We start from the raw sequence: 11,152 nt of genomic DNA, 5'->3' as shown, positions 1-11,152 counted from the left end.
ACAAACTAGAGAAATGTAATGGGGTTGGGGGTTTAAATTTCTGCTCTGACAATGTCATGGAACCAATTTCCAGGCTTTCAGCCCATTTCAATGTGAACCAAACAACCCCTCAGTGTCTCCATCTCTTATATTTATTCGTCATTGATTTGATTCATCTTATATTTACATGGATTTAACTTTGCATGTGAATACCCATTCACGTCAAATGATCTTCTTTTTTAGATTGTAATATCTTTATTGGGTGTCGATCGCTAATCATCTTGACAATTCACATGCAATTTTTGGTTATATCGTGCAGCTCAAGTGCGGAAGGAGATTGCAGATGAAACTGATCGAGAAACTGGTCGGAGCAAGCAAATCTCTTCTGTTCCAATTCATCTTAGCATATATTCTCCGAACGGTGAGTCAATGAATTACTATGATCTTATTCCATTGAGCTTCAAAACATATAGTGATCCTATATTTTTATTGACGAATGTGGTCTTTTAGTATAATTTTTACCTTCTTTTTAATTTTTTCACGGTAATCAATTGACCAACCTCTTGTCTATGTTTACTTTTCTAATTTCCCTCGTCTATGTTTTCTCTTTCTTTCCCACCTAACTTTACTATTTTAGCTTGCATTTCTTGTTAATAGACAAATACATGTTTTCAGATAGTTCACTGGAGAGGATCTGTATAAATAAGTCGACTACATACTGATGTCTCTTTTACTTTGTAGTATATCAACTCTTTCCAAAATTTAACTTCTGGATCTAAGTAATTTAAATGGTTCTTTTAGCAAGAGGGAAGGGAGTATGTAGAGGATATTCTGGTCTTTCAGTGTTAAGTGATGAGCGTGAGCTTGAAAGCGAGATGTAGGAATGAATATCTAATTATCAACATGTCTTATCTTCTTCAGATTCACTAACTCTGAATCAAGTTGATCCAAGTATGGTTTGGCGCTTTTTTTTTTTTTTTTTTTTGGGGGGGGGGGGGGGGGGGCGGGGGAGTGTGGTTTGATTGATTATAGTGAAATGAGCAAACCTGAGTCCTTGTTGATCAGTTCACAGGGAATATCTGCTCCGAACCACCCAATCCTGGTGAATTGAAAAGGGAGCAGGAAGCTGAACAAGGCCTAATTCATGAAGAGAAATCTAGTCAAATGTACTCTTCATGTGTTGGAGTTATGAATTTCTACAGTTACATCTCGGTTTCTAAACCAAGAACTTAATCGGTTCTCAGATGCTCAATTTCTTGTGTGGTTATTCAGACCATTTTCTGCTTATTTGGATATGAGAATGTAAGCTTTAGAGGGCTTCTTTAAGATACTGAAAGTGTGTATAGGAACATGTATTTCTAGAGGGCTGTTTATTGGGATAAAGTTTGAAGTATGACTAAAGTGATTTTGAACATTGAGGATCTAGTTTTTGGTTGAGACAGGATGTGTATTATAGGTAGGTTAATGAGCTTCGCTTCACGGATCTGTAAGAGCAAGGATAGATATTCCATGACAATGGCAAATAAGAAGAGAGGGGTCCTCCTTGCCTGAGACCTCTACTACTGGGGAAATCGCCGTGGAGGGTAATTGATAACAATGGAAAATTTGATGAGGGTAGTAATGCAGGCCCTTATCCATTCGATCTACTTCTGGGGGAAGCACATAGCCAGCATGGCAGCTTTCAGGAATCCCCAGTCAACACTGTCAAACGCTTTCCTCAGGTCAATTTTCACACATCCTGCCAATCTCAAAATGTTGTAGTCCCTGAAATGTGATCTTAATGTTCGTCTTTCGAATGGTTTGGTCTAACCATAATGTGATGATTGATTTCAATACAGTTGGCAGAAAGAGAATAGGATAAGCCTTGACATGTGTGGAACGCTGTGGTAGGGGTCAGAGGTGGCAGGTCACCTTGGTGGTTGGGTTGACAATGCCAGTGTTACATGAACATGGAACATGAGTGTCAAGTTTTCTGTGTCCTGAAGTGTGTCTGAAGCAGAGAACTTCCACAAATTTGATACAGGCCCATTATGTGCATACAGTCCCATGTATGTAATGCATAATCAACTAAAGAAATTGGGGAGAAGTTCTGGAAGATAGCTCTGGGCATTTATCTGATAAATCTAGTGTCAGTATCTTACACACAAAAGCTCTAAGGCTGCAATGAAATTGTTTCATTGCTATATTTAAAGTTTCATGTGCATTCAGGGGGCATTGTCCGATGGGCTGTCTCCAACATGACAAAAAAACATAGAAACTTGATTTTCCTGGAAGCATTGCCAGCCAGGCAGAATGTCGAGGTAGCGTTTTCAAATCACCAGGGCAGAAGGATTACAATATGATGTTGAACGGGTGTGTGCTTATTGTTTTGATATGGAACATTCTCACCTTTACAGCAATCGACTTTGTCAACTACTGTTGTATGCTACCCTTTTTATGAGTTCAATGGCCTAAGTACTAAGTTTATGATGTCATTTATCACGATTTGCCTTCGCAGATGATTAATTGGTTATTACTTCATCACACACAATTGCCATTACTATTTGTTGGATGCGTTGTTGTAGTGCATGTTTCAAGGAATCTGATCTAATCTTCATGCCTTAACTTTTCTTATTAATTTCCAGTTTGCCCCTTCTGCTAATTGTTTACTTTTGCAGTTGTGAACTTGACACTTATTGATCTTCCTGGGCTTACTAAGGTGGCTGTTGGTAAGTTTTCCATCATTGCACATGCCAAACTTTTTATTCATTTTCCAAGGTAAACATGAATTAGAATCTAATTAATTTACAATGGATTGTAGAGGGTCAACCTGACAGCATTGTACAAGATATAGAGAACATGGTGCGGTCGTATATTGAAAAGGTAATTGCACTATGTGGGTGGATAAGTTTATCACTTTTTAGGGGAAGGGGTCTTACCTTCCCTTATCAAGCATTATAATGTTCTTTTGATGATGTATGTATTGGTTTTTGCTATGGTCCTTAATTCAACTATTCTTCTTGATACTAAGGCAGTGTATTCTTGATATTAATGTAAACTCATCGAAGATGAACTGCTTATAGCTTTTGAAATCTTAAATTTACTTGTTCTGATTTGCAGCCTAACTGTATAATTCTAGCAATATCCCCGGCTAATCAAGATCTTGCAACATCTGATGCAATTAAGATATCCCGTGAAGTTGATCCCAAAGGTAACTGTGGTGCACTATGCAATGCTAAATTCTTGCACAATAGTGTTCCTATAAATACTTGAACTTCCTTTTCATTTTGAACTTTGTGTTATTTCCCCGCTAAACGAACAATTATTATATATTAATGTAAATAATTAAATAGGTTAATAATTTAGTGCAATGATTCCAGAGGTACCTCAGACTTTCTTTCTTTATTAAATAATGTAACTGCAAGATACGGAAGAATTAATAAATAAATGAATCCATAATGTAGCCCTGCGAAGGTAGTAAACGTGTCAGATTTGGTGATCGATTGAGGTATGAACTTGGATTTTTATTGCTGTGCAGTTCCAGGCACTAATTTGTAGTGTAGTTTGTAACAAAAGCATGTGCTTACAATCTTGTTGCAATTTTTGTAGAAACAAGACAAAGCTTTGGCAATCATTCTCGTATATGCTTTTGTGAGGATATATAAAGAGGACACTTGTATATGAGACTATTTTTATTTTTAGCGAGAGATATTTAATTATCTCCATGTCATACTGAATGTCAATTTCGGATCTTCATTCAAATATTTGATCAATGTGGTAGGGGAAACAGGACCAAGATATCCATTTGTTGTAAAAAGTCTGCTATAATGTCATAAGAAACATTAGCTGTAGAGGCTCTAGGACACTGAAGCCGCATTTTAGGATCATCACTATTTATTTATCTGTTATATTTATGTGTTCAACTTTAACATAGCCATATTAATTTCACAGGGACCACACAGTTTCACAGGTTCCTATTTTCTCAAAATTTTTTGAACTTTATGATTTATTAATTATTATTTTTAATTCAAAAGAGTAACCCACTGCTTTTTACTGTTAAAAGTCACTTGCTTTTTTATCATGTTGAGGTATCATACATGTTCCAAAAGATGGTTGCTCGTGAGGTATGACTACTAGTTATATTTATTGTGCTATCATGAAAGTGCTCGTTTTAAGTACTTGTCGCTGATAAAATATCAAACATGGTGTCTGTTCAGTCCCTGAGCCATTAAGAGAGCTTCTGGATGCTGAATTTGTACAATTATAGACTGCCATCTGTTTTTATGTATTACAAGCAACCAGACTGATTCTATACATTCCTTATGTCCTTGATAAATGTAATTTTGCCCTCCAAACTAGTTGCACTTGTGCAACTAGCTAATTATATTTATTAATTTTAAATGTTCATAACACCACTCTTAAAACACTACTAGGGGGAATCTAAAGTGCTGGTAATTAGCAAAATGATGCTCATCTTTACTAATCATTGGACATTCTATACTTTTGCACCTTTCCTTTTAGTTTCATCTTAGATGCTTAATTCTTTTTGTTTTCTAATTCAGGAGAGAGGACATTTGGTGTGCTAACTAAAATCGATCTCATGGATAAGGGCACTGATGCAGTCGACGTAAGTTGACATACGTTGTATATTATTGCTGTTGATAACTTGAGCATGTATATCTTAAAATTTTCATTGTTATTACTATTATTATTATTTGCAGTACTGCTGATTTTTACTTACTAGACTGGCACTCTTGACTTCTTAGTTGTTTATTTTTGCTTACAACCTTTGAAATAGTTGCTTGCTGCTAGTTTCAGCTTGCCTCTCTGCAGAAATCTTATATTTACAGCTGCTGTCTTTATTTCATTTGCATTTCTAATACTATATTGCTCTGCCTACAAGAGCTTTGTTTCTTTTTTACCTTTTAAGCAAAATGGTTTGAAATATGATCTCTTTATCTTTTTAGCCTTAAAATTTATAGGCACTGCTTGACTAAAGTTTCGGTTTTCAGATATTGGAAGGGAAAGCATACAAGCTACAGTACCCATGGATTGGTGTTGTGAATCGCTCTCAAGCTGACATTAATAAAAGTGTTGACATGATTGCTGCTCGTCGTAGAGAGCGGGAATATTTTGCAAACAGCCCTGAGTACAAACATCTTGCCCATAGAATGGGTTCTGAGCATCTGGGGAAGATGATGTCTAAGGTGCTGCTTTTGTTCCTTTTCTATGTCATCTGATAGGAAGGATACCAATAAAATCACATGTTTATCTTACCTTAGAATAACTGCAGTGTTTTTATAGACTAATAGGTATCATCCATTCTTTGCAGCATTTAGAGCAAGTAATCAAGTCTCGAATCCCAGGCATACAATCTCTCATCAATAAAAGTATCGCTGAACTTGAGTCTGAGCTTAGCCGTCTTGGGAAACCCATTGCTGCGGATGCTGGAGTATGTTGAAATTTTGACATTTCATTATAATATTATTTATCATGTTCGCTTCATCTTATACTAGTTTGCGGTCCGTGCAAAGCACGAAATTTTTTGCTACAGTAACCCGCTTTTTTAATATGATACGATTTGAATTTTTGAAAGTGCTATAGTTTCCCGCTCTGCTACAGCACCTTTCAAATGCTACAGTATACCCGTGTGCTACAGTAATATTTTAATTAACCATTAGCTACAGCAATAATGCTACAGTGAATGTTACTGTAGCATCTACTGTAGCATGAGCAGTAAATCTCTGATCCTCCTATTTGTATAAAGGAATAGATGACCAAAATTTGAAGATATACAAATCATCTAGATGAATAATTTGGATGTAAATTCTTCCCATATTAAATTCTTTCACCATATGAATAAATTTTATAATAGGAAAATGTAGTTGGAGATTCACTATTTGCAAGTTGATGTACATCATTCAAAGTGCTGAAAAACCAAAAGTTAAAAGTCTTATCTGTCTATGCATATAAATAAAAAAATATTTTATACTCATGTATTTGTATTTATTTCTGTGTATCGATATCTGTATCTATATACCTTCTGGATCCATTTTAAGGAATCTTTTGGTGTATTGTACCTTGATTTTTCTGGTGACCTGGTCCTAGGAAGTTGTTCATTTCTCCCTCTTTATTTGAACTGTCTAACTTAGAAGTTACTAATGTCTTGTCGGACATCAGGACTGGATGATCAGCTTCTTTTGTTTCCTTTCTGCCTCAATCATGCATCTTATGTCATGTTCTGCTTCCTTTTGTTTTTGCCTTTTTCCCTCTAATTATGATGTTTAATTATTACATGCAGGGAAAACTATACATGATTATGGAGATCTGTCGTGTTTTTGATCAAATCTACAAGGAACATCTTGATGGCGTGTATGTGAGATGCCTTATTATTCTGAAATTGTTTCTTTTCTTATGATCTTTTCATTCAACTTATTATGTTGCCATATGCATGCCTACCGCAATGAACTACTGTTCTATATCGTCGTGGATAATATCTGTGGATGAGCTTTGCAAGGTTAATTTGTAATTTAGGCTTATATTGAGTGTTAATGTTGTTTATGCTATGGATTGTCAGTTCCACTAGATAATGGTCTCTTTCTCGAACATGTTAGGATGCAAGGTCAGAAGCCACCTAGCATAGCTATGTTAGCAACTGATGGTAGAAAACATGCAATTTGTGGCATAGTAAAATTTATATTCTGCAATCTGGTGCAGTCATAGAAGAACTTATTGAGGTTCTAATGCTGCTAATCTTTGCACATAAATTGAGATGAGAGGCAATCATTGAGGGAACACCATTTTATGGTGGATTTCTCAATAGAAAACTATTGAGCAATTTATTAATGTTAAAACAATATATTAATTGTGGGTTTGCCCATTTGCGTGAAGAAGGACAAGTAAGGAAGTATAGGAGAGATTGAACTGAGAAGAAGAGTAGAGAAAGGGAAAAGAAAGTAGCTGGAAGAAAAGTATAGCAGGGGGAAGATATGTGCAGAAAAGTATAAGCGAAACATGAAAAATATTTGCTTATTGGAAAGTCACGCGACATGCGGCTTGCTGTTGGCCACTCCAACAGTTGTTGTGGTATTGAAAGTAATTGGTGATGTCTTCAAAGTTCTGTTAAATTGCAACAAATAGTAATGTATGATAGCAAGATGAAATATAAGACAAAATAGGTAGGGCAAATATCATCAAGTTAGAAAACTAAGCTGGAGAGCTGGCCCGTACGAACTCAAAAGTTGTGGCTGTATTATCAAGTACATAAATGTTAATTGAACTGACCAATTAGTTATACACTTGGTGGTTTAATACCTGCACATCTAGTGTGTACTGCATTTTTTATGTCTAGTGTCAGGATTCAACTTGAAGTAAATGCTTGTGTATTGTTAGAATCAATTTAAAATTATGATCATTGATCCTCACCGTAACTTCGGAGTTTTGGCGTTTTTAAGTTTAGTCCCTCTAACCATTACACCAAAGCTCCGAAGTTATGGTGAGGGTCGAGGATTATAGTTTTATATTAATTCTAACATGCCTCCGCAAGTTGAACGCTCTCTTTTTATGGGCTAAAATCTGGAGTCACACATCAGTGTTAATTTTTAGAAAATCCGCTTAAAATTCGTGGCTGGTGGGAGTTGAACCTGGGTTGCTCTGGTACTATCTTAAATTTAGTCCATCTAACAATTACACCAAAACTCCGAAGTTAGTGAGAGACGAAGATTATAGTTTTATATTAATTCTAATATGTATTGTGGATATTGTCTTCATATGCTCTCACCCTTTGAATCTTAGATATGGGTGAATACATTATAACTTAACAAACAACACACCTTATTTGCAGAAATTAGTAATAAAAGCAAGAATTTAGGTTTTCCAAAAAAGTTATCCTTCTTTCATAGATTGATTATTATCTTGTTCGTGTTACTTTTGCAGTTGATAAACTTGATGAGTTTATTTTGTTCTCTATATGATAACCAGCTTACTCTGTATAAATTCCAGAATTAATGTATTTGTTTAACCTTTTGCTAAGTGATTATATCATCACCCTTTCTCATGGATCTTTTCTTTATATAACAGGCGTCCTGGTGGTGAAAAGGTCTACAACGTTTTCGATAACCAACTTCCAGCAGCTTTGAAAAGGTTGCAGTTTGACAAGCAACTTTCAATGGAAAATGTAAGAAAGCTAATTACTGAAGCAGATGGATATCAACCTCACTTGATAGCTCCTGAGCAAGGTTATCGTCGTTTAATTGAATCGTCACTAGTTAGTATCAGGGGCCCTGCTGAGGCTGCTGTGGATGCGGTACGAATACCCACAACAAACACTTCTTTTTTTTAGTTTCATTTAGTCCTAATTCAGTGACTTAAGCTGTGTGTATGTCTTAATCTTAAAAAGTCAGTTGCAGCTTTATCTATCATTAGCAGTTCTTCGCACATTTATATCCATTCTACATTTTTCAACATACATCATTGATTTTATTTCCGACTTTAGTTAGATCAGCTTGTGACTGTAATGAATTTTATTTTTCTTGGGCTTTCAGGTTCATGCAATACTGAAGGAACTGGTGCACAAAGCTATTAATGAGACTCTAGTAAGTTCACTGATCAAGAGTATCTACCTTTTAGAGAGATGATATTGCAGTTTGATTTTGGAGAATCCATGTGAAAGGAGTTTATTAGGTTATTCTTCGCGTCCATGGTTGAAGTAACTATATTACTTTTATAGAGACTTCAATTCCATCTTACCTGGAAAGGGAACTGTCTCTACAATAGGTTTTATTTAGATGTTAGGGACTTTTATTCTTAAGAGTTTGCTTCAGGTAATTGTTACTTTGAATCCATATGGTTCCATCATCATATGATCTCTGCAAAGATTATGCTCATTCTGTTTTTATCTCATTGCCTGTCCCAAATCTAGTATACGTGTGGGTTATGTTAAGTATCTGACAACTACCACTGGACTTTTTTGGGGTTTGCCCTCCTTTAACAGTTTGAGACAAAGGTTATGCTGCTTTTGGCGTGTATCATTGGTGAAGTATTTTATTACCAAATTGGCGTTAATTCTGGAGGACTAACAGCTGAGAAAGTTCCATGAATAATTAGTTTTGTGACCATCAACCTAGTGATAATTATTTGTCACTTGTTCCAAAATCTTAGCAATGTCCGAAATGCTAAATGGAAATGCCATTGAACTTTTATAGCCGATTGGTGGATACATGAACTCGACCATTTTGGTTATGCAGTTTTAGGCAAATGCTAGAAAGTGGAACAGGATTCTCTGTAGATCATTAAAGAGTCTAGTGTAAGAGTTGACATGATATCGTTTCCTATAGAAAATTTTGTCCATCTTTGAGACAAGAGTAAGCCAAAATATGATTATTTTCTGAAGAATGTGTAATTGCTGTGGTTTTAAAAAAACCCTGTATTGTATCCTCTTTCTTTCTCAAGAAGTTGGGAAATCAAACAGTAGATGTAGTTTTTCGATATGGTTAATCGTGTATTTTCACCCGCTCTTTAGTAAATCAGTATAGTTTGATTTCACTTCTATATTATGTTTGAGTTCTAGGAATTTAAGAGGAAGAAAAGAAATAGCATTATTTATATTTCATGTGCCTAGATTTCAAGATTGCAATGGCATCAACCACATTTTATTTGTTTCTTTCATATATGTTGTAGTTACCGTGAGTATGTTTTGTTCCTTTGTAGGAGCTGAAGCAATATCCTAGTCTCAGAGTGGAGGTTGGTAATGCAGCTTTTGATTCATTAGACAGAATGAAGGAATCAAGCAAGAAAGCGACACTTCAAATGGTAGATATGGAATGTAGTTACTTGACAGTTGATTTCTTCCGGAAGCTTCCTCAGGATGTGGAGAAGGGTGGAAACCCAACTCATTCAATTTTTGACAGATACAATGATTCATATCTCAGGAGAATAGGTAAATTCTATTTCTAAGTTGGTATCCGCTTGTACATTTCTTCCCTTGTGCTTCATGAACTGAGATCCTATCTTGTGGAAGAATTCATTGACGCATGATATATATGTGTCTGAACCTTCATTTTTCTGTACGAGATTAGCTTTTATCAATTTCTCGAAAGCTATGTTAAATGCTTTTGGTTGTTGAATAAACAGGAACAACGGTTTTAGCATATGTGAATATGGTATGTGCCAGCTTACGAAACTCCATCCCCAAGTCCATTGTTTATTGCCAGGTTCGTGAGGCAAAACGATCCCTGCTTGACCACTTCTTCACTGAATTGGGAAAGAAAGAGGTGAGATATTGATTGAGCTAAAAAATTTCTCAATTAGCTTACATGCTCTTTTAGCTGTTTTCTACTGTTAGGTATTATATTTGTCTAATGATCTATGTTTAGTGGACATGTAATGCACCTGAAGAGGTTTTGGGTTTGATTTTTCTCCATTGGAGCTTTTTTCTCCAGATGTAGGGGTTTCTTTTCTGGCCATCTAAAAGAAAAAAAGTGTTTTTCCTTCTGTTAGGGTTTCTCCCTAGTTTTGCTGATAACGTTGGCACCATATGCTAAGTCATGGTGATAGCTTAATGAAAGTTGCACATTTTTCTACTATTTTGTTTTTTTAGCTGTATACTACGACATTGTTGTTAATGATGTGTTGTCTCTCTTTTGCTGCAGTCTAAGCAGTTGGCATCATTGTTGGATGAAGACCCAGCTGTCATGGAACGTAGGACAGCACTTGCGAAGCGCCTAGAACTCTACAGAAGTGCTCAAGCAGAGATTGATGCTGTAGCTTGGGCTAAATAGTTGATAGTTGATAGCAAGGGTTTTTTTTTAATATCCTTATTTTCCGGTTTAATCATGTTTTCGGTCTTCTGATTACATATATGTATAAGTTGATTTTGTAATCCATTCATTATTGACTACAGCATTCTGAGGGTGAGTGTTTGCTATATTATTACTGAAGAGTGTTTTAACTTTAACCATGCTTCATGTTTCTTGTCTTGTTTTGATATGATTTAAGTCAGGCAAACCTATTGAAATCAAGGAACTGTTGCTGCAAGGCTAGTTAAACGGTATTAGCATTATGCACGCGACGATGTAAGATATCAGGAAAGAAAGGGACATGTATGTTACTCCATATTTAATTTCCTTAGATGATTCGAACATTCCGGTAATACAATGTCATTGTAGGGTCGAGGGGTGAAGCATAATAAGTGCTC

At 35.7% G+C, this 11,152-nt stretch overlaps 1 protein-coding gene across 1 annotated transcript in view; it reads left to right on the top strand.

Moving 5' to 3' along the window:
• LOC109840013 (dynamin-related protein 5A) overlaps positions 1-10,927 on the top strand; it is a 14,728-nt gene extending 3,801 nt beyond the window's left edge. Inside the window, exons 4-16 of the mRNA XM_020408506.1 lie at positions 299-400; positions 2,637-2,687; positions 2,780-2,841; positions 3,079-3,169; positions 4,521-4,585; positions 4,971-5,165; positions 5,291-5,410; positions 6,260-6,330; positions 8,038-8,263; positions 8,502-8,552; positions 9,667-9,895; positions 10,090-10,229; positions 10,608-10,927. Of these exons, the coding sequence (XP_020264095.1) occupies positions 299-400; positions 2,637-2,687; positions 2,780-2,841; positions 3,079-3,169; positions 4,521-4,585; positions 4,971-5,165; positions 5,291-5,410; positions 6,260-6,330; positions 8,038-8,263; positions 8,502-8,552; positions 9,667-9,895; positions 10,090-10,229; positions 10,608-10,736 (1,532 nt within the window). The 3' untranslated portion in view covers positions 10,737-10,927. The remainder of the gene's footprint in view (positions 1-298; positions 401-2,636; positions 2,688-2,779; positions 2,842-3,078; positions 3,170-4,520; positions 4,586-4,970; positions 5,166-5,290; positions 5,411-6,259; positions 6,331-8,037; positions 8,264-8,501; positions 8,553-9,666; positions 9,896-10,089; positions 10,230-10,607) is intronic.

This window comes from Asparagus officinalis, chromosome 5 (assembly GCF_001876935.1).
Source record: "Asparagus officinalis chromosome 5, Aspof.V1, whole genome shotgun sequence".
NCBI lineage: Eukaryota > Viridiplantae > Streptophyta > Magnoliopsida > Asparagales > Asparagaceae > Asparagus > Asparagus officinalis.
Note: the sequence above shows the minus strand (reverse complement) of the source record. Positions and strands in the feature narration are given on the sequence as shown.